The following is a 23,255-nucleotide window of genomic DNA, read 5'->3' on the forward strand; positions in this document are numbered from 1 at the left end:
ACAAAATACTGTATGTTCCCTCTAGTCAGTGTTAACATCTTAACTTCAGTAGCCCTCTGCTGTCCTGAGTTTCATAACCGATGAGTTTTATAAACTCTGTCCTTCTTCAGCTTGTTATTTATCAGCAAATGGGAAAGAGGTTATTGAATGAACCAGTCTTTGTTATTTCACCTTGGAAAGTATGATTGTATTATATGCTGAGAGAAAACAGTCACGTACAGTGCCTTCTCTATTTTTTTATCTGGCTATCAAATGGAAGTATTACGTGACAAGAACATGTCAAGAGACTTGACATTACATTTCATCTATATATTGATATATAATGGGTGCAACTTTGGTTTTTAGAAGTGAGGGGACGACAATGATAAAACTGGGGGTGGGGCATGATATATATTCTCAAACAGGCTACGCGACAGCTTGGAGACGTCTGCATGGTCCTAAAGCATACCGTTGCCTCGTTTTTGTATCACATTACAATGGTAATGGGGGGAGATAAAATGCAATTTCAGAATGTGTGGGTGTGGGGGGACCTGCCCCCAGTGAAAGTTGCTTCCCTGTTAATGAGAGACGGTACACTACAAGTATCTGATACTACAAAGTGTTTCATGATCAATCTCGTAATATATTGAACTTGGACCTTTTTAGAAAATGGGGAATTGGAAAGGGTGGAGAGATGGATTGGAGGAAAAGAAGGGTACCGAAAGGATGAATTGATTGATTTCTATGGTGTTCTTCCAGGGCATGGCATCTACCATCAGCCTCGTCTCCGAGAGGCACTTCCTGTGCCCGCTGTGTAAGGACATCTTCAGCAGTCCCGTGACTACTCCGTGTGGCCACAGTTTCTGTCAGGCCTGCCTGTGTGGGTACGTCCTCTTTATCTTTCCGTTATAAAACATGGAGGCCAGGGGTGTCTATCGTTTGTGTGAACTTTATTGAAAGCATTGCAGAGGATCCGTACATTGTTGTTCACGAGCTCTGAAGCTCAAATAGTGCATGAGTAAAACATGGACTGGAGTACTGAGCGTATCATCGGCATAATAAAAACATGGACTGGGCTCATTACAGGTACTGGACCCGGCACCGTTCAGACTACTGTCCAGTCTGCAAGAGGTTGTTCCATTCCAGGCCAGACCTTAGTGTCAACCGCATCCTGGTTGACGTCTGTGACAACTACAGGAAGACACGGCCTGAGAGCCCTCAAGGGAGCCATGACACGGTACTCTAGTGACCTTAGTGCAACATATTGTGACATTAAGAGGTTCAAGAGGCTACGGTGTACCTGTAATAGATACCTTGGTGTCCATGATACCTTGGTGTAATCCTCTTGGTGGCATGATACCTTGGTGTAATCCTCTTGGTTCATGATACTTGGTGTAATCCTCTTGGGTGTCATGATACCTTGGTGTAATCCTCTTGGTGGCCATGATACCTTGGTGTTTATGATACTTGGTGTCATGATACCTTGGTGTTATGATACCTTGGTGTCATGATACCTTGGTGTAATCCTCTTGATGTCATGATAACCTTGGTGTAATCCTCTTGATGTTATGATACCTTGGTGTAATCCTCTTGATGTATGATACCTTGGTGTAATCTCTTCTGCAGCCACAGGTTGTAGACATTGACCAGATGATCCAGGAGAGACTGAAGAAAGTTGACAGACTCAGACACTCCCTGCAGCTCCTCAAAGTGAGTCCTGATCCCAAATGGGCCCTAGCCCCTACACCAGGGCTCCCCAAGCCTGTTCCTGAACAGTTACCCTCCTGTAGGTTTTAACTTCAACCCCAGTTGTAACTAGCCTAATTAAGTTTATCAACCAGCTAATTATTAGAATCATGTGCGCTAGATTGGGGTTGTAGAGAAAACCTAAAGGATGGTATCCTCCAGGTACAGGGTTAGAGAGGTCCTACAGGATGGTAGCTTCCAGGTACAGGGTTAGAGAGGTCCAACAGGATGGTATCTCTCCAGGTACAGGGTTAGAGGAGGTCCTATAGGATGGTAGAGCTCCAGGTACAGGGTTAGAGAGGTCCTACAGGATGGTATCTCTCCAGGTACAGGGTTAGAGAGGTCCTACAGGATGGTATCTCTCCAGGTACAGGGTTAGAGAGGTCCTACAGGATGGTAGAGCTCCAGGTACAGGGTTAGAGAGGTCCTACAGGATGGTACTCTCCAGATACAGGGTTAGAGAGTTCCTACAGGATGGTACTCTCCAGATACAGGGTTAGAGAGTTCCTACAGGATGGTATCTCTCCAGGTACAGGGTTAGAGAGGTCCTACAGGATGGTAGCTCTCCAGATACAGGGTTAGAGAGGTCCTACAGGATGGTATCTCTCCAGGTACAGGGTTAGAGAGGTCCTCACAGGATGGTATCTCTCCAGGTACAGGGTTAGAGAGGTCCTACAGGATGGTATCTCTCCAGGTACAGGGTTAGAGAGGTCCTACAGGATGGTAGCTCTCCAGGTACAGGGTTAGAGAGGTCCTACAGGATGGTATCTCTCCAGGTACAGGGTTAGAGAGGTCCACGGATGGTATCTCTCCAGGTACAGGGTTAGAGAGGTCCTACAAGGATGGTATCTCTCCAGGTCCAGGGTTAGAGAGGTCCAACAGGTGGTATCTCTCCAGGTACAGGTTTAGAGAGGTCCAACAGGAGTGGTAGAGCTTCCAGGTACAGGGTTAGAGAGGTCCTACACCCTACGCCCTTATGTAGATCTAGATGAGTTAGACAAATCCACCACCCTTAACACATACAGTGTTTTGTCCAATCACACCATTATCATCTTAAAGTGATGTGAGATACAGACATGTATTTCATCCAATTAGAACTGATGTCTGAGCTATTGACATGTCTTTTGTCCAATCAGAATCGTGTGTGAGGGAGGTGCGTGAGAGCCAGAAGGTGTTCTCTGCCCTCGTCAGTTCCATGGAGAAGAGCCACAAGGCTGTGGTGACAGCCATTGAGGAGAGACAGGGGAAGGAGGAGGTCTGTAATGTACAGTAATACTCTGATTTATTCATGAACTTATAAACTTAGATTAAAAATAATAACGGATTGGATTTATTTAGCTCCTTTCTCGTAAATGAGGTACACAAAGCGCTTTACATAGTAAGGGGAAAACTCACCTCATCCACCACCTATTGACAAAAATACAATGTGATTATCAATATACAATGTAACAATGTTTGTGTTTCTTTAGAGGATTGTTGAGAAGCTGGTGAAGGAGCTGGAACAGGAGATTCAACAGCTGAGGAATGGAGACACTGACCTGGGACCTTGTCAATCTCAGCAGAGCCATGATGAGCTCTGTGGTGGTGGTGGTCAGAAGAGTGTTGCAGTGGTAAGCATGGAGTAGGGTGAAGTCGCCCCGAGACGCTAGTCTTGGGTCAGTTTAGCATTTTCTCCACTAATGGTTAAGGTTTAGATTGAGGGAAAAGAAGCTGATCCTAGATCTGTACCTAGGGGAAACTTCACCCCAGAGCGGTAATCATATACTTAAGCAATAAGACCCGAGGGGATGAGGCATATAGTCAATATACCAGAGCCAGGGGCTGTTCTTATGCAAGTCGCAAAGCAGAGTACGGACTGGATACAGACCTTAAACTGGTTACTAACGTCATTAGAACAGGTAAATTAAATGTTTTTTCATACCCGTGGTATACCACAGCATTCAGCCAATCAGCATTCAGGGTTCGAACCACCCAGTTTATAATGTCTGATATACCTCGGATTTCAGCCAATCAGAATTCAGGACCAAAACTACCTGGTTTATAATGTAGATTAGGACACAGTAGGTCGACACGTAGACCTTTGCTTCATCATGTCTTCATTTCCAAAACAGTTTGTAAAAGAGTTTCTTAATTATCATGACCACAGAAGAAAAGGCTTGAACCCTTAAATTAGTCCCCCAACCACTTATATTTAATCTTCAAATATAACAGTGTTTGTCTGTCCTCTATGAACGTTGCAGAGCACCACTTCCACCACGGGCTACTCTGAGAGGGAGGGACTGGTCCAAGGTCTCCATGGAGACAGACCCCAAATGGAAGAAGTTTGGAACCACCAAGACTCTTCCTAGAGCTGGCCGCCCGGCCAAACTGAGCAATCGGGGGAGAAGGGCCTTGGTCAGGGAGGTGACCAAGAACCCGATGGTCACTCTGACGGAGCTCTAGAGTTCCTCTGTGGAGATGAGAGAACCTTCCAGAAGGACAACCATCTCTGCAGCACTCCACCAATCAGGCTTTTATGGTAGAGTGGCCAGACGGAAGCCACTCCTCAGTAAAAGACACATGACAGCCCGCTTGGAGTTTGCTATAAGGCACCTAAAGACTCTCAGACCATGAGAAACAAGATTCTCTGGTCTGATGAAACCAAGATTGATCTCTTTGGCCTAAATGCCAAATGTCACGTCTGGCGGAAACCTGGCACCATCCCTACGGTGAAGCATGGTGGTGGCAGAATCCTGCTGTGTGGATGTTTTTCATCGGCAGGGACTGGGAGACTAGTCAGCATCGAGGCAAAGATGAACATAGCAAAGTACAGAGAGATCCTTGATGAAAACCTGCTCAAGAGCTCTCAGGTCCTCAGACTGGGGCGAAGGTTCACCTTCCAACAGGACAACGACCCTAAGCACACAGCCAAGAGAACGCATGAATGGATTCGTGACAAATCTCTGAATGTCCTTGAGTGGCCCGGACTTGAACCCGATTGAACATCTCCGGAAAGACCTGAAAATAGCTGTGCAGCAACGCTCCCCATCCGACCTGACAGAGCTTGAGAGGATCTGCTGAGAAGAATGGGAGAAACTCCCCAAGCTTGTAGCGTCATTCCTAAGAACTCAATGCTGTAATCGCTGGGGTCTGAATACCAATATTTATGTTTTTTAATTTTAATAAATTTGCAAAAATGTCTAAACCTGTTTTTGCTTTGCTTTTCATTATGGTGTATTGTGAGTGTTGAGGGAGGGGGGGGACAATTTAATACATTTTAGAATAAGGCTGTAATCAAACAAAATGTGGGAAAGGTCAAGGGATCTGAATACTTTCTGAAGGCATTGTAACCCAACTTTCACTGACTAGTTGATTGAGTTTAACCTTGAAGCGAGTGAATACTGTGGCTTTTAACGCACGCTCTTCTTCCATTGGAAAAAATTAATGGGGGAAACCTTCAATAACTTGTTAAAAAAAACTGTACCAGTGAACTCTGTCTGGCCTATCAAATGGAAGTATTACGTGACAAGAACATGTCAAGAGACTTGACATTACATTTCATCTATATAATGGAGTGTAACTTTGGTTTTTAGAAGTGGGGGATGACAATGATAAAACTGGGGAGGGGACATGATATATATTTTCAAACAGTCTACGTCTACGACCGCTCGGAGACGTCCGCATGGTCCTAAAGCATACCMTTGCCTCGTTTTTGTATCACATTACAATGGTAATGGGGGGAGATAAAAATGCAATTTCAGAATGTGTGGGTGTGGGGGGGACCTGCCCCCAGTGAAAGTTGCTTCCCTGTTAATGAGAGACGGTACACTACAAGTATCTAATACTACAAAGTGTTTCATGCTCAATCTCGTAATATATTGAACTTGMACCTTTTTAGAAAATGGGGAATTGGAAAGGGTGGAGAGATGGATTAGAGGGAAAAGAAGGGTACCGAAAGGATGAATTGATTGATTTCTATGGTGTTCTTCCAGGGCATGGCATCTACCATCAGCCTCGTCTCCGAGAGGCACTTCCTGTGCCCTCTGTGTAAAGACATCTTCAGCAGTCCCGTGACTACTCCGTGTGGCCACAGTTTCTGTCAGGCCTGCCTGTGTGGGTACGTCCTCTTTATCTTTCCYTTATAAAACATGGAGGCCYGGGGTGTCTATCGTTTGTMGAACTTTATTGAAAGCATTGCAGAGGATCCGTACATTGTTGTTCACGAGCTCTGAAGCTCAAATAGTGCATGAGTAAAACATGGACTGGAGTACTGAGCGTATCATCAGCATAATAAAAACATGGACTGGGCTCATTACAGGTACTGGACCCGGCCACGTTCAGACTACTGTCCACTCTGCAAGAGGTTGTTCCATTCCAGGCCAGACCTTAGTGTCAACCGCATCCTGGTTGACGTCTGTGACAACTACAGGAAGACACGGCCTGAGAGCCTTGAGGAGAGCCACGACACGGTACTCTAGTGACCTTAGTGCAACGTATTGTGACATTAAGAGGTTCAAGAGGCTACGGTGTACCTGTATTAGATACCTTGGTGTCAGATACCTTGGTGTACTCTCTTGGTGTCATGATACCTTGGTGTAATCCTCTTTGGTGGCATGATACCTTGGTGTAATCCTCTTGGTGCATGATACCTTGGTGTAATCCTCTTGTGGCATGATACCTTGGTGTAATCCTCTTGTGGCATGATACCTTGGTGTAATCCTCTTGATGTTATGATACCTGGTGTCATGATACTTGGTGTAATCCTCTTGATGTATGATACCTTGGTGTAATCCTCTTGATGTTATGATACCTTGGTGTAATCCTCTTGGTGTCATGATACCTTGGTGTAATCCTCTTGGTGGCATGATACCTTGGTGTAATCCTCTTGGTGGCATGATACCTTGGTGTAATCCTCTTGATGTTATGATACCTTGGTGTCATGATACCTTGGTGTAATCCTCTTGATGTTATGATACCTTGGTGTAATCCTCTTGATGTTATGATACCTTGGTGTAACCTCTTGATGTCATGATACTTGGTGTAATCCTCTTGATGCTATGATACCTTGGTGTAATCCTCTTGATGTTATGATACCTTGGTGTAACCTCTTGATGTCATGATACCTTGGTGTAATCCTCTTGATGCATGATACATTGGTGTAACCTCTTGATGTCATGATACCTTGGTGTATCCTCTTTATGCTATGATACCTTGGTGTAATCCTCTTGATGCTATGATACCTTGGTGTAATCCTCTTGATGCCATGATACCTTGGGTGTAATCCTCTTGATGTTATGATGTCTTGGTGTAATCCTCTTCTGCAGCCACAGGTTGTAGACATTGACCAGATGATCCAGGAGAGACTGAAGAAAGTCGACAGACTCAGACACTCCTGCAGCTCCTCAAAGTGAGTCCTGATCCCAAATGGGCCCCTAGCCCTACACCAGGGCTCCCCTAGCCTGTTCCTGAACAGCTACCCTCCTGTAGGTTTTAACTCCAACTCCAGTTGTAACTAGCCTAATTAAGTTTATTAACCAGCTAATTATTATAATCATGTGCGCTAGATTGGGGTTGTAGAGAGGTCCTACAGGATGGTATTCTCCAGATACAGGGTTAGAGAGGTCCTACAGGATGGTATCTCTCCAGGTACAGGGTTAGAGAGGTCCAACAGGATGGTATCTTTCCAGGTACAGGGTTAGAGAGGTCCTACAGGATGGTATCTCTCCAGGTACAGGGTTAGAGAGGTCTACAGGATGGTATCTTCCAGGTACAGGGTTAGAGAGGTCCTACAGGATGGTATCTTCTCCAGGTACAGGGTTGAGAGGTCCTACAGGATGGTATATCTCCAGGTACAGGGTTAGAGAGGTCCTACAGGATGGTATTCTCTCCAGGTAAAGGGTTAGAGAGGTCCTACAGGATGGTATCTCTCAGGTAAGGGTTAGAGAGGTCCTACAGGATGGTATCTCTCCAGGTACAGGGTTAGAGAGGTCCTACAGGATGGTAGCTCTCCAGGTACAGGGTTAGAGAGGTCCTACAGGATGGTATCTCTCCAGATACAGGGTTAGAGAGGTCCAACAGGATGGTACTCTCCAGGTACAGGGTTAGAGAGGTCCTACAGGATGGTATCTCTCCAGGTACAGGGTTAGAGAGGTCCTACAGGATGGTAGATCTCCAGGTACAGGGTTAGAGAGGTCCTACAGGATGGTATCTCTCCAGGTACAGGGTTAGAGAGGTCCTACAGGATGGTATATCTCCAGGTACAGGGTTAGAGAGGTCCTACAGGATGGTATTTCTCCAGGTACAGGGTTAGAGAGGTCCTACAGGATGGTATCTCTCCAGGTACAGGGTAGAGGTCTATAGGATGGTAGAGCTCCGGTACAGGTTTAGAGAGGTCCAACAGGATGGTATCTCTCCAGATACAGGGTTAAAGAGGTCCTACAGGATGGTATCTCTCCAGGTACAGGGTTAGAGAGGTCCTACAGGATGGCAGATCTCCAGGTACAGGGTTAGAGAGGTCCTACAGGATGGTACTCTCCAGGTACAGGGTTAGAGAGGTCCTACAGGATGGTATCTCTCCAGGTACAGCGTTAGAGAGGTCCTACAGGATGGTATTCTTCCAGGTACAGTGTTAGAGAGGTCCTACAGGATGGTATCTCTCCAGATACAGGGTTAGAGAGGTCCTACAGGATGGTATCTCTCAGATACAGGGTTAGAGAGGTCCTACAGGATGGTATCTCTCCAGATACAGGGTTAGAGAGGTCCAACAGGATGGTATCTCTCCAGGTACAGGGTTAGAGAGGTCCTACAGGATGGCAGATCTCCAGGTACAGGGTTAGAGAGGTCTACAGGATGGTATATCTCCAGGTACAGGGTTAGAGAGGTCCAACAGGATGGTATCTCTCCAGGTACAGGGTTAGAGAGGTCCTATAGGATGGTAGAGCTCCAGGTACAGGGTTAGAGAGGTCCTACAGGATGGTATCTCTCCAGGTACAGGGTTAGAGAGGTCCTACAGGATGGTATCTCTCAGGTACAGGGTAGAGAGGTCTAAGGATGGTATCTCTCCAGGTACAGGGTTAGAGAGGTCCTACAGGATGGTATCTCTCAGGTACAGGGTTAGAGAGGTCCTACAGGATGGTATCTCTCCAGGTACAGGGTTAGAGAGGTCCTACAGGATGGTATCTCTCCAGGTACAGGTTAGAGAGGTCCTACAGGATGGCAGATCTCCAGGTACAGTGTTAGAGAGGTCCTACAGGATGGTATCTCTCCAGGTACAGGGTTAGAGAGGTCCTACAGGATGGTATCTCTCCAGGTACAGGGTTAGAGAGGTCCTACAGGATGGTATATCTCCAGGTACAGGGTTAGAGAGGTCCTACAGGATGGTATCTCTCCAGGTACAGGGTTAGAGAGGTCCTACAGGATGGCGATCTCCAGGTACAGGGTTAGAGAGGTCCTACAGGATGGTATCTCTCCAGGTACAGGGTTAGAGAGGTCCTACAGGATGGTAGATCTCCAGGTACAGGGTTAGAGAGGTCCTACAGGATGGTATCTCTCCAGGTACAGCGTTAGAGAGGTCTACAGGATGGTAATTCTCCAGGTACAGGGTTAGAGAGGTCCTACAGGATGGTATCTCTCCAGGTACAGGGTTAGAGAGGTCCTACAGGATGGTATCTCTCCAGGTACAGGGTTAGAGAGGTCCTACAGGATGGTATCTCTCCAGGTACAGGGTTAGAGAGGTCCAACAGGATGGTATCTCTCCAGGTACAGGGTTAGAGAGGTCCTACAGGATGGTAGCTCTCCAGGTACAGGGTTAGAGAGGTCCTACAGGATGGTGTCCTACAGGATGGTATCTCTTCAGGTACAGGGTTAGAGAGGTCCTACACCCTACACCCTTATGTAGATCTAGATGAGTTAGACAAATCCACCACCCTTACCACATACATGTTTTATCCAATCACACATTATCATCTTAAAGTGATGTGAGATACAGACATGTATTTCATCCAATTAGAACTGATGTCTGAGCTATTGACATGTCTTTTGTCCAATCAGAACTCGTGTGTGAGGGAGGTGCGTGAGAGCCAGAAGGTGTTCTCTGCCCTCGTCAGTTCCATGGAGAAGAGCCACAAGGCCGTGGTGACAGCCATTGAGGAGAGACAGGGGAAGGAGGAGGTCTGTAATGTACAGTAATACTCTGATTTATTTATGAATTTATAAACTTAGATTAAAAATAATAACGGATTTATTTAGCTCCTTTCTCGTAAATGAGGTACACAAAGTGCTTTACATAGTAAGGGGAAAACTCACCTCATCCACCACCTATTGACAGAATACAATGTGATTATCAATATACCAAATGTAACTATGTTTGTGTTTCTTTAGAGGATTGTTGAGAAGCTGGTGAAGGAGCTGGAACAGGAGATTCAACAGCTGAGGAATGGAGACACTGACCTGGGGACTTGTCAATCTCAGCAGAGCCATGATGAGCTCTGTGGTGGTGGTGGTGGTCAGAAGAGTGTTGCAGTGGTAAGCATGGAGTAGGGGGAAGTCGCCCCGAGACGCTTGTCTTGGGTCAGTTTAGCATTTTCTCCACTAATGGTTAAGGTTTAGATTGAGGGAAAGGAAGCTGATCCTAGATCTGTACCTAGGGGAAACTTCACCCCAGAGCGGTAATCATATACTTAAGCAATAAGGCCCGAGGGGATGAGGCATATAGTCAATATACCAGAGCCAGGGGCTGTTCTTATGCACGACGCAAAGCAGAGTACGGACTGGATGCAGACCTTAAAACTGGTTACTAACGTCATTAGAACAGGAAAAATAAATGTTTTTTCATACCCGTGGTATACCACGGTATTCAGCCAATCAGCATTCAGGGCTCGAACCACCCAGTTTATAATGTCTGATATACCTCGGATTTCAGCCAATCAGAATTCAGGACCAAAACTACTTGGTTTATAATGTAGATTAGGACACAGTAGGTCGACACGTAGACCTRTGCTTCATCATGTCTTCATTTCCAAAAACAGTTTGTAAAACAGAGTTTCTTAATTATCATGACCACAGAAGAAAAGGCTTGAACCCTTAAATTAGTCCCCCAACCACTTATATTTAATCTTAAAATATAACAGTGTTTGTTTGTTTGTCGTCTATGAACGTTGCAGAGCACCACTTCCACCATGGGCTACTCTGAGAGGAGGGACTGGTCCAAGGTRTCCATGGAGACAGACCCCTGTATGGGCGTGACCAGGAGAGCAGTGTCAGACCTGATGGACATGGTTAAAGGAGAGCTCTGTAGACTCTCTAAAGACTACAGATACTATCTTTCATATCATACTGGATCTATCTCTTACAGTTCTACATCCACCCTCAACACTTTAGTAGCCTACATGTTTTGTGTTGATTAAACATCTGTCAGCATCTGATAAATGGTTACAGTATTATTCTACTGCGTATCTTTAGGGTGAGTGAAATGTCAGATCTGTTGTTCTGGGAAGGATTCTTATGGAACTGTTATCTTTAGGGTGAGTGAAATGTCAGATCTGTTTGTCTGGGAAGGATTCTTATGGAACTGTTATCTTTAGGGTGAGTGAAATGTCAGATCTGTTTGTCTGGGAAGGATTCTTACTGGAACTGTTATCTTTAGGGTGAGTGAAATGTCAGATCTGTTTGTCTGGAAGGATTCTTACTGGATCTGTTATCTTTAGGGTGAGTGAAATGTCAGATCTGTTTGTCTGGAAGGATTCTATGGAACTGTTATCTTTAGGGTGAGTGAAATGTCAGATCTGTTTGTCTGGGAAGGATTCTTATGGAACTGTTATCTTTAGGGTGAGTGAAATGTCAGATCTGTTTGTCTGGGAAGGATTCTTACTGGAACTGTTATCTTTAGGGTGAGTGAAATGTCAGATCTGTTTGTCTGGGTAGGATTCTTATGGAACTGTTATCTTTAGGGTGAGTGAAATGTCAGATCTGTTTGTCTGGGAAGGATTCTTATGGAACTGTTATCTTTAGGGTGATGAAATGTCAGATCTGTTTGTCTGGGAAGGATTCTTACTGGAACTGTTATCTTTTGCAGAGCTGAAGAAAATACAGAAATACACAGGTATGTCTCCACCTGCCCAAAGAGTTAGATATGCATAATTTAGTCGCTCTGGATAACGTCTGCTAATGACTTAAATGATATCTATTTTTTGTTTCTTAAAGGACCAGTGCAGTCAAAATTCAGTTTTTCTGTGTTTTATATCATATTGTACAACAGCTGATGAAACTAACACAGTAAAAGTGTGGGGAAGTGTTATTTCCTGATAGTTGTGATTTCAACTAACTAATCAGCAGGTTTGCGTGGGCGGAAGTTAGGCTTCCATGGTGACATCACAATGTGGTAAATTGGTTAATAGACTGATAACAAAGAGATTCCAAACCTCTCTGCCAATAACGGCTAGTCTTCAGTTTTCCCCTCCCCCCTCAGACCACTCCCAGACAGTCCTAGCAAAAATCTTGCTTAGAAATACTTTCAAATTTTTGCCCATTTTAATCGAAATCTATTAGAGTAAGATACTTAATTATTACTCAGAAAATAATTTGATATTGATATAAGAATGGCGGCATTGGGCCTTCAAAGTACTTGTTTTACCAAGGTGAGTTTTCTGTTGCCATGGCACTTATATGTTTCTCTCTCCTTCCTCTACCCTAGTAGACATCTCCCTGAGTCCCAAGACGGCCCACGCCTCCCTCTCGGTCTCAGACGACCGGAAACAGGTGCGACACACAGACAAACACCAGGAGGTCCCAGACAACCCCAAGAGGTTTGACCGCGTGTCCAACGTCCTGGGAAGAGAATCCTTCAGCAGCGGCAGGTACTGTAATGTCCCTCTTTATACTTTTGCCTATATAATAGCATTCTATATCTATATATCTATATTATCATAAAGATCTATGATCATATATCTATGGTTCTTAGAAAGGATGTCAGGCCGTCTGATATAGTTTGTTGTTGAACTTTACTGAAACTATTGCGGGATACAAACTTAAGTAGAAGTAGATTCACTCCTGGCTCTTTACCTTAACTAGTGCTGTAGTAAAACATGGACTGGACTTAAATACTAAGTTCATCGTTATAATGATGACAACGTGGACTCCATTCCATTCCACCTGGACTATATGCGACTCCATTCCAGGTTACTACTGGACTGATGCTGACTCCATTCCAGGTACTACTGGACTAATGTGACTCCATTACAGGTACTACTGGACTAATGCTGACTCCATTCTAGGTACTACTGGACTAATGCTGACTCCATTCCAGGTACTAATGTTGACTCCATTCCAGGTACTACTGGACTAATGCTGACTCCATTCTAGGTACTACTGTTGACTCCATTCCAGGTACTACTGGACAATGTTTACTCCATTCTAGGTACTACTGGACTAATGCTGACTCCATTCTAGGTACTACTGTTGACTCCATTCCAGGTACTACTGGACTAATGCTGACTCCATTCTAGTACTACTGGACTAATGCTGACTCCATTCTAGTACTACTGTTGACTCCATTCCAGGTACTACTGGACTAATGTTGACTCCATTCCAGGTACTACTGGACTAATGTGACTCCATTCCAGGTACTACTGGACTAATGCTGACTCCATTCTAGGTACTCTGGACTAATGCTGACTCCATTCTAGGTACTAATGTTGACTCCATTCCAGGTACTACTGGACTAATGCTGACCCATTCTAGTACTACTGTTGACTCCATTCCAGGTACTACTGGACTAATGTTGACTCCATTCCAGGTACACTGACTAATGCTGACTCCATTCTAGGTACTACTGGACTAAGGCTGACTCCATTCTAGGTACTACGGTTGACTCCATTCCAGGTACTACTGGACTAATGTTGACTCCATTCTAGGTACTACTGGACTAATGCTGAATCCATTCTAGTACTACTGGACTAATGTTGACTCCATTCCAGGTACTACTGGACTAATGCTGACTCCATTCTAGGTACTACTGGACTAATGTTGACTCCATTCCAGGTACTACTGGACTAATGTTGACTCCATTCCAGGTCTACCATGGACTAATGTTGACTCCATTCCAGGTACTACTGGACTAATGCTGACTCCATTCTAGGTACTACTGGACTAATGCTGACTCCATTCCAGGTACTACTGGACTAATGCTGACTCCATTCTAGGTACTACTGTTGACTCCATTCCAGGTACTACTGGACTAATGTTGACTCCATTCCAGGTACTACTGGACTAATGCTGACTCCATTCTAGGTACTACTGGACTAATGCTGACTCCATTCTAGGTACTAATGTTGACTCCATTCCAGGTACTACTGGACTAATGCTGACTCCATTCTAGGTACTAATGTTGACTCCATTCCAGGACTACTGGACTAATGCTGACTCCATTCTAGGTACTAATGATCCATTCCAGTACTACTGGACTAATGCTGACTCCATTCTAGGTACTACTGGACTAATGCTGACTCCATTCTAGGTACTACTGGACTAATGTTGACTCCATTCCAGGTACTACTGTTGACTCCATTCCAGTACTACTGGACTAATGTTGCTCCATTCTAGGTACTACTGGACTAATGTTGCTCCATTCCAGGTACTACTGGACTAATGTTGACTCCATTCCAGGTACTACTGGACTAATGCTGACTCCATTCTAGTACTACTGGACTAATGTTGACTCCATTCCAGGTACTACTGGACTAATGCTGACTCCATTCTAGTACTACTGGACTAATGCTGACTCCATTCCAGGTACTACTGGACTAATGCGGACTCCATTCTAGGTACTACTGACTAATGCTGACTCCATCCAGGTACTAATGCTGACTCCATCCAGGTACTACTGGACTAATGCTGACTCCATTCTAGGTACTACTGGACTAATGCTGACTCCATTCCAGGTACTACTGACTAATGCGACTCCATTCTAGGTACTACTGGACTAAAGTTGACTCCATTCCAGGTACTACTGGACTAATGCTGACTCCATTCTAGGTACTACTGGACTAATGCTGACTCCATTCCAGGTACTAATGCTGACTCCATTCCAGGTACTAATGCTGACTCCATTCCAGGTACTAATGCTGACTCCATTCCAGGTACTAATGCTGACTCCATTCAGGTACTAATGTTGACTCCATTCTAGTGACTACTGGACTAATGCTGACTACATTCCAGGTACTAATGTTGGCTCCATTCCAGGTACTACTGGACTAATGTTGACTCCATTCCAGGTACTACTGGACTAACTGACTCCATTCTAGGTACTACTGGACTAATGTTGACTCCATTCCAGGTACTACGGACTAATGCTGACTCCATTCCAGGTACTACGGACTAATGCTGACTCCATTCTAGGTACTACTGGACTAATGCTGACTCCATTCCAGGTACTAATGCTGACTTCCATTCCAGTACTAATGCTGACTCCTTCTAGTACTACTGGACTAATGCTGACTCCATTCTAGGTACTACTGACTAATGTTGACTCCATTCCAGGTACTACTGGACTAATGTTGACTCCATTCTAGGTACTACTGGACTAATGTTGACTCCATTCTAGGTACTACTGGACTAATGCTGACTCCATTCAGGTACTAATGTTGACTCCATTCTAGGTACTAATGGACTAATGCTGACTACATTCCAGGTACTAATGTTGACTCCATTCCAGGTACTAATGCTCTGACTCCATTCCAGGTACTAATGCTGACTCCATTCTAGGTACTAATGTTGACTCCGTTCTAGGTACTACTGGACTAATGCTGACACATTCCAGTACTAATGTTGACTACATTCCAGGTACAATGTTGACTCATTCCAGGTACTAAGTGACTCCATCAGGTACTAATGCCAGGACTCCATTCCAGGTACTAATGCTGACTCCATTCCAGGTACTAAATGTTGACTCCATTCCAGGTACTAATGTTTGACTCCATTCCAGGTACTAATGCTGACTCCATTCCAGGTACTAATGTTGACTCCATTTCCAGGTACTAATGCTGACTCCATTCCAGGTACTAATGCTGACTCCATTCCAGTACTAATGCTGACTCCATTCCAGGTACTAATGTTGACTCCATTCCAGTACTAATGTTGACTCCATTCCAGGTACTAATTGCTGACTCCATTCCAGGTACTAATGCTGACTCCATTCCAGGTACTAATGTTGACTCCATTCCAGGTACTAATGCTGACTCCATTCCAGGTACTAATGTTGACTCCATTCCAGGTACTAATGCTGACTCCATTCCAGGTACTAATGCTGACTCCATTCCAGGTACTAATGCTGACTCCATTCCAGGACTACTGGAGTGGAGGTGGGAGAGAAGATAGAGTGGAACCTGGGCGTGGCCAGACAGTCCATCAACAGGAAGGAAGTTTACAGTCACCCAGCAATGGCTTCTGGACACTGAGCCTAAAGAGCGGGGTCAATACGTAGCTTACACCTCCCCCACTGTCACCCCGTGGGCCTGCAGCAGAAGCCCAGGAAGGTGGGGGTGTTCTGGACTACGTGGAGGGCCGAGTGTCCTTCTACTGCGCGGAGACTGGGGTCTACAATCCATACGTTTACAGATAGCTTCACTGATAGACTACATCCCCTCTTTAGTCCTGGGAGGCAACATGGGGGCAGGAATATCGCTCCTCTGATTATTAGTACTAGCTTCTGTAGCATCTGAGCCCCCTGACTTAATCCCCCACACTGGAATAGTCATTAATAATGTCATTATGTAGCCTAATGTAGAATAAGGCTCACTCGGTCCTCTCTCACGTCTGCATTTTCAGTTGGATAAACCGGCTTCCTACCTAATATTGAGTTAATGCAGTGTCTGTATTATCAGGAAATGAGCTGCGGTAATCAATGGTGATGCTATAATTTATTTGAATTATAATTTATGAACAGTATATTATGAACCTTCAAATATATATTTTTTAAATTTCTGTGCATCATTAAAAAATCTGTAAATGATCCACATACATTCTAGTTCTAGAAGACTAATGTAGTAATTTCATAAACCATGCCGCAGGCCCTGACTATTTGTTAGATAACAAGAAACCTTGACCATTCATGTATCGACCTTGTCCAATCATGCTACCTGGCTGGCTACCTGGCTGGCTAACGGCTGGCTGGCTAACGGCTGGCTGGCTAACGGCTGGCTGGCTAACGGCTGGCTGGCTAACTTGCCCAGTATGGTTTCAGATGGAAATATGGACGATAGATACTCCAGGTGATGTGCTTGAAAGGTAGGATTGATCATCTCCTTCTGGTTCCCCTGTGACTGTCTGTGCTCCTAACTTCTTAAAAGTCCAATGCAGACATTTTATTTAAATGTCAAATCGTTTCTGGGGTAACAATGAAGTGCCTACTGTGATTGTTTTCAATTGAAATGGTCAAAGAGAAACCAAAAAGTGCTTCTTAAAAAAAGAGCAATTTCTCAAACAACAATTTTGCTTGGACTGTCTGGAGGGGGTCTGAGTAGGGGAGGGGGAACTGAAAACGAGCTGTTATTGGCAGAGGTTTGGAACTCTCTTTCTTATTGGTCTACTACCAATTTATGACTGGTGATGTCACCAGGCAGCCAAAACTCCATCCCACCAGAACAGGCTGTAATTTCAGACTGTCTTTTTAAACAGCTCTTACACTATAAGGGCATTATCATACATTTCACAGTTGCTCAGATTTATTCCAATCTCATATTGTGGAAAATATATAAACACAGAAATGTCTAGTTTTTGATTGAACTGGGCCTTTAAAGTTGTCAGCACCACATGTGCTCCCACCCACTAACAAGACCACCCACTACAAGACCACCCACTACAAGACCACCCACTACAAGACCACCCACTACAAGACCATCCACTACAAGACCATCCACCCACTACAAGACCATCCATCCACTACAAAGACCACATCCACTACAAGACCATCCACTACAAGACCATCCATCTACTACAAGACCATCCATCTACTACAAGACCATCCATCCACTACAAGACCATCCACTACAAGACCATCCATCCACTACAAGACCATCCATCCACTACAAGACCATTCCACTACAAGACCATCCATCTACTACAAGACCATCCCATCTACTACAAGACCATCCATCCACTACAAGACCATCCATCCACTACAAGACCATCCATCCACTACAAGACCATCCATCCACTACAAGACCAAACTATGCACTACAAGACCAACTATGCACTACAAGACCAACTAGCACTACAAGACCAACTATTCACTACAAGACCAGCTATCCACTACAAGACCATCCATCCACTACAAGACCAACTATGCACTACAGGACCAACTATGCACTACAAGTCCATAGTGTTACCTACGGAGCAGCAAGGGAACTGTCCCTCCTTGCCTTCAGGCTATGCTCAAACCCTACACTCCAACCTCCCGAGTGGCGCAGCAGTCTAAGGCACTTGCATCTCAGTGCTAGAGGCATCACTACAGACCCTGGTTTGATTCCAGGCTGTATCACAACCGGCCGTGATTGGGGGTCCCATAAGGTGGCGCACAATTGGCTCAGCGTCGTCCGGGTTAGGGTTTGGCCAGGTTAGGCCGTCATTGTAAATAATAATTTCTTCTTAACTGACTTGCCAAGTTAAATAAAGGTTAAATAAATAAATAAAACCTGAGCACTCCGTTCTGGTGTCTTGGTCCTCCCACCCCTAGGGGAGGGCAGCTCCCACTCAGCCCAGTCAAAGCTCTTCTCTGTCCTGGCACCCCAATGGTGGAACRAGCTTCCTCATGAAGCTAGGACAGCAGAGTCCCTGCCCATCTTCTTAAAATGTCTACCTCTTCAAAGAGTATCTTAAATAAGACATCCCAGTCTTATTTCCCCTCCAACTTAAAGTKAACTTCTCTTTTCCTACAAGCACGGACCTTGCTGATAACTACTTTATTGAGTTAAAAAGGAACTTACTGTTGTTACCTAGCTATTTTAAGATGAATGCACTAGCTGTAAGTCACTCTGGATAAGAGCGTCTGCTAAATGACATAAATGTTAAATTGTAAAAAGTTAATTTTGATCCCTGTCTGTTCTTCCAGTACTTCCTGTTTCTCTCGTTGGTTAGTTGAATTCTCGTCGTTGATTAGCATGGTTAACAGGTTGATGGTTGATTACCACAGCCACAACGGGCCTTTTGTAACTCCCAAAGTTMAAGTTAAAGGCAGGTCTTTAGGAGACATGATTTTCCTCTTTTATTTTTYTCTTTCCTTCATGTGAACAGGAGGTAGAATAAGGGAAAGAACTAAACTAGAGCCCTCTGTGACCCGGCTCAGTCACCAACTTCAGTTGAACACATAAAACATTAGAAACGGGGATGAAAAGAATGGAGCACATCAAAGAACAAGAGAGCGAAAAGATGAAAAAGAAGACAGAATGGGTTGTTGGCCTGGATGGATGGAGGAATGAATGGATGATGGTGTGGGGGCGTCGGAGAGAGAGAACAGCAGTGGAGAACAGCGTTTCATTGTACTTGAACACCAGGCACTGGGAGACACACACACACATTTACACACACACACACACACACAMAAAAAAAACACAGGCACACACACTGTCACACACGCTTACACAGACACACTCACAGAGACACAAGCGTATGCTTCTACCCACTGCCACACAGACTTGCGCTAGCTGGCATCAGAGGGCAGCCCTCTCTCCAGTCCTGTCCTGGGTGTTGAAGCTAGCTGGACGTTGAAGCTCTTCACCCCTCTGCAGAAGCCAACCTGACCTCTCAGGTCCTCGTTCGTACCTGTGGACTGAGCTGAACCTTCAAGGCCTCTGTCTCCGCCTCCCCCTCACCCAGCCAATCCGGCTACCTACATCCACCTCTGACCTATACAACCACAGCACCACAGGACTGCTGAAGAACACGCTGCTTTTCCAACGACTGCTTGGAAGACGAGAGGAGATCCATCACTCTACATCTGAGGTGACTAATGTACTCTAAGGTATTGTTTGTTGTGTATTGAAAATACTATGGTGTTGGTACAGTCAACAAAAACAATGTGGTATTGAAACATTCCACCTCAAGGTTAAGAATGTGTATTCCCTAGGTTGTTGGACCTGTCTGTGTCAGGATTTCACTGTCTATTATACTAATCTGTTTATTCTCTTTTAGGATCTCACTGTCAATTATACTCATCTGTTTATTCTCTTTTAGGATCTCACTGTCAATTATACTCATCTGTTTATTATTTTTTAGGATCTCACTGTCAATTATACTCATCTGTTTATTCTCTTTTAGGATCTCACTGTCTTTTATACTAATGTGTTTATTCTCTTTTATCATTAGTATGATACTGTAATGTATAAACTGGGTGGTTCGAGCCCTGAATGCTGATTGGCTGAGAGCCGTGGTATATCAGACTATATACCACGGGTATGACAAATTATTTATTTTTACTGTTCTAATTACTTTAGTAACCAGTTTGTAATAGCAATAAGGCAACTCGGGGTGTGTTGCATATGCCAATATACCACAGCTAAGGGCTTTATCCAGGCACTCCGTGTTGCGTCGTGCAAAGGAACAGCCCTTAGCCGTGGTATATTGGTCTATACCCCCCCCCCGGCCTTATTGCTTAAGTATCTGATGCCTATTCTTTTTTAAACAATGTGGCATGAAACTAGAGAGGTGAAACAAAAGTTAAAGGTATCCCCTGTTAGACAATATTTTAATCATAATCTTATTTCATCATCCCCTGGGCACAGACGTCAATTCAATGACATACATTACATTTGGTTGAGTTTCAGCTAACCGTGAATTCAACTTGAAATGAACAACAAAATGTCACCATGTCATTGATTTAGGTTAAAAGTTAGGTGAGAAAAAGACGAAATGCCCGTTACGTTGATGACTTTTTGATCCGGTCAGTTTCCCACGTTGATTCAACGTCATCACGTAGATGTTTTGTTGTTGTTGAAATGACGTGGACCAACATTGATTCAACAGTTTTTGCCCAGTGGGTTAATCTCTATCAGTTTTGCCCAGTGGGTTAATCTCTATCAGTTTTGCCCAGTGGGTTATCTCTATCCGTTTTGCCCAGTGGGTTAATCTCTATCAATTTTGCCCAGTGGGTTAATCTCTATCAGTTTTGCAGATACAAGTAGTGATTGATCAATCTATTGTATTAGTCCAGCTGTTATTTCTCCCAGTGTAATTAAGACAGTCCAGAACAGAGTTAAACCGAGCTGGGTCCTCAGTCAACAGAGCCTGGGCCCACTGTACCAGTCCTGTATGAAAGCCCTGCTGTGTTCCGATCCTCCTCGTGTTTTTCTGAGATAATCCAGTGTTCCGGCCAGGCAGGCATAGCAGCTCGTAGCTCCAACACCCACAACAGCACAGTCAATGGAAACCATTCTCTCTGCTCCTTCGGATCCACACTGGAATCCAGTCACTCTCGGGCCCTCCCTGCCTGTTTACAAATAGTTATGATAAACATTAGTTACAGTAGATAAGCACTGTGATTATTTTGACTTTGGAAATGTTTATTAATGCCATGTTAATCTGTGTAGGATTCAATAGACTGGGTGAATGTTATTTACAGTGATTAATGATTTGATTTGCTATTATTCTGATGGTTTAGAAGTTCATTTGCATAAGTACAGTTCAGAAATGTCCTCAGCTGGATCATTATACTAACCACTGCTTTAATTCCATCTGGTTGTTAGGACGTTTGGCCTTGTCTGTCCCCAGTTGGCCYCCACATCAACCAGAGAGAAGGAGAGGGGCAAGAAGAAGAAGAAGAGGAGGAAGACATCTGTTTTTCAAGATTTCGGGGGTGCATAGACTTTCCACAGCTTGGGACTATTTTAGTGAGACAAAGAGAAAGGACTTTAACATCCCAGTAACAACCAACGTGGTACAAATACTTACGAAGATCCAGCCAAATACCGGTAGACATCGTCAACCGTCACCACAAACGTTACTACTACCACAACAACAACAGCCTTTCACCTTTACCATGGCGACCACCGGCATGCAGCTCCTGGGCCTGGTCTTGTCCCTGGTTGGCTGGGTGGGCGGCTTCCTGGTATGCTCTGTTCCGCTGTGGCGCGTCACCGCCTTCATCGGCAACAACATTGTGACGGCTCAGATCATCTGGGAGGGGCTGTGGATGACCTGCATCGTCCAATCAACGGGCCAGATCCAGTGCAAGGTGTACGACAGTCTCTTGGCCCTGCCCAGCGACATGCAGGCGGCCCGGGGCCTCACCGTGCTCTCCGTCCTCCTCTGTGGCCTGGCCCTGGCTCTAGGTGTGGTGGGGGTAAAGTGCACCAAGTGTATTGGTCAGAATAGTCTGAAGGCTCGTATTGCAAGGATCTCCGGCTTTTCTGTTCGGCATCGCTGGGTTTCTCTACCTGGTTCCTATCTGCTGGACGGCCCACTCCATTATCAGGACTTCTACGATCCCCACGTGGCCGCGCCAACAAGAGAGAGCTAGGCCCCGCCCTATACCTGGGCTGGGGGGCGTCAGCCTTGCTCCTGATTGGTGGGTCCTGTTGTATGCGGGGTCGAGTCCTCGGCATCCCGGGTCTCCGACCTTCAGCAGCGATAGCAGCCCCGTAGAGGACCTGCCGCTCAGGTCAAGGTTACGTCTGATCGGAATGCCACAAACACAAAACAACACCCCATGATTCCGAGAATCTATGATTCCATGTTCTATGATTCCATGATTCCATGATTCCGCCCCGACAACATGAAAAACCCTCCTCTCTTAGTATTTATACTTTTTAATACTTTGGAATGCTATTATTATTCTGTGGTGCTTTTTTCTCATTCTTTCAAAAGATGCACTAGGAGGTTATGAAGGGATTTGTGAAATCATTTTGTTTTTTCATGTGTCCCTGTTGTCCTCCGATAACCCTATTTTTTGTCAGTCTGTCAGTGTAAACCCAATAAAATCATCAGTCTTTCATTCCTCTTGGGAACTCTCTTGTGTGAATTCATCTATTCTAGGATACATTAGCCTATATATGCTTCAAACAAAGGATTAGAAATGATGGTCACCAAGAGTAATGTCTTGGCATTGTAGTGGGCCAATGGAACATGTTGTCATGTCGTCACCATTGTGCACTGTGAGTGGTGGTGCAGATTGGAACGGAACAATAGACAATGGGGAACTGTGTACGTGTGTACGTCGTGAGTGTGTGGTGTAGCGGCTGATGGAGAGAGCACCAGCGAATGGTCTTTTTCCCAGCCATTACTCATCCTCCATCTCCCATCAGGCCATCACTACAGACTGTACAGTTATCTCCATGTTTCAATGTCTCCAGTCCAGTCTAGATCTCAAAACCGGGGTCCTGTCCTCAGTTCTTAGGGGACACTGTCCGCGTCTCAATACCACCCGATTCCCTATACAGTTCAATGCTTTTGATGGAAGCATAAGCTCTGGTTTAAAACTAGTGCACTACAATGGACTCTGATCAAATGAAGTGCACTATATAGGGATAGGGTTCAATTTAAGACTCAGACTGGATCCAGTCCAGCAG

At 44.8% G+C, this 23,255-nt stretch overlaps 1 protein-coding gene and 2 pseudogenes across 1 annotated transcript; all 3 read left to right on the forward strand.

The window, feature by feature from the left end:
* The first annotated feature begins 741 nt into the window (after positions 1 to 741).
* On the forward strand, positions 742 to 16,668 carry LOC112077293 (E3 ubiquitin-protein ligase TRIM39-like; annotated as a pseudogene).
* LOC139022617 (uncharacterized) lies at positions 2,843 to 7,115 on the forward strand. Its single transcript, XM_070441635.1, has 6 exons — positions 2,843 to 2,980; positions 3,195 to 3,335; positions 3,966 to 4,046; positions 5,697 to 5,821; positions 6,023 to 6,173; positions 7,029 to 7,115. The coding sequence occupies exons 1-6, from the start codon at positions 2,843 to 2,845 to the stop codon at positions 7,113 to 7,115; spliced, it is 723 nt and encodes a 240-aa protein (XP_070297736.1).
* Positions 16,669 to 17,591: 923 nt separating the features above from the next.
* On the forward strand, positions 17,592 to 22,681 carry LOC112077294 (claudin-4-like; annotated as a pseudogene).
* The last annotated feature ends 574 nt before the right edge of the window (positions 22,682 to 23,255 follow it).

Source organism: Salvelinus sp. IW2-2015, unplaced genomic scaffold, assembly GCF_002910315.2.
Source record: "Salvelinus sp. IW2-2015 unplaced genomic scaffold, ASM291031v2 Un_scaffold4437, whole genome shotgun sequence".
Lineage (NCBI taxonomy): Eukaryota > Metazoa > Chordata > Actinopteri > Salmoniformes > Salmonidae > Salvelinus > Salvelinus sp. IW2-2015.

Bases quoted from the DNA above. Each gene is read 5' to 3' on its own strand.
- LOC139022617 (XM_070441635.1), top strand. From the start codon at position 2,843: ATGTCTTTTGTCCAATCAGAATCGTGTGTGAGGGAGGTGCGTGAGAGC. The intron at 2,981-3,194 runs GTCTGTAATGTA...GTGTTTCTTTAG, and splicing joins AGAGACAGGGGAAGGAGGAG to AGGATTGTTGAGAAGCTGGT. The intron at 5,822-6,022 runs GTACGTCCTCTT...GGCTCATTACAG, and splicing joins TGTCAGGCCTGCCTGTGTGG to GTACTGGACCCGGCCACGTT.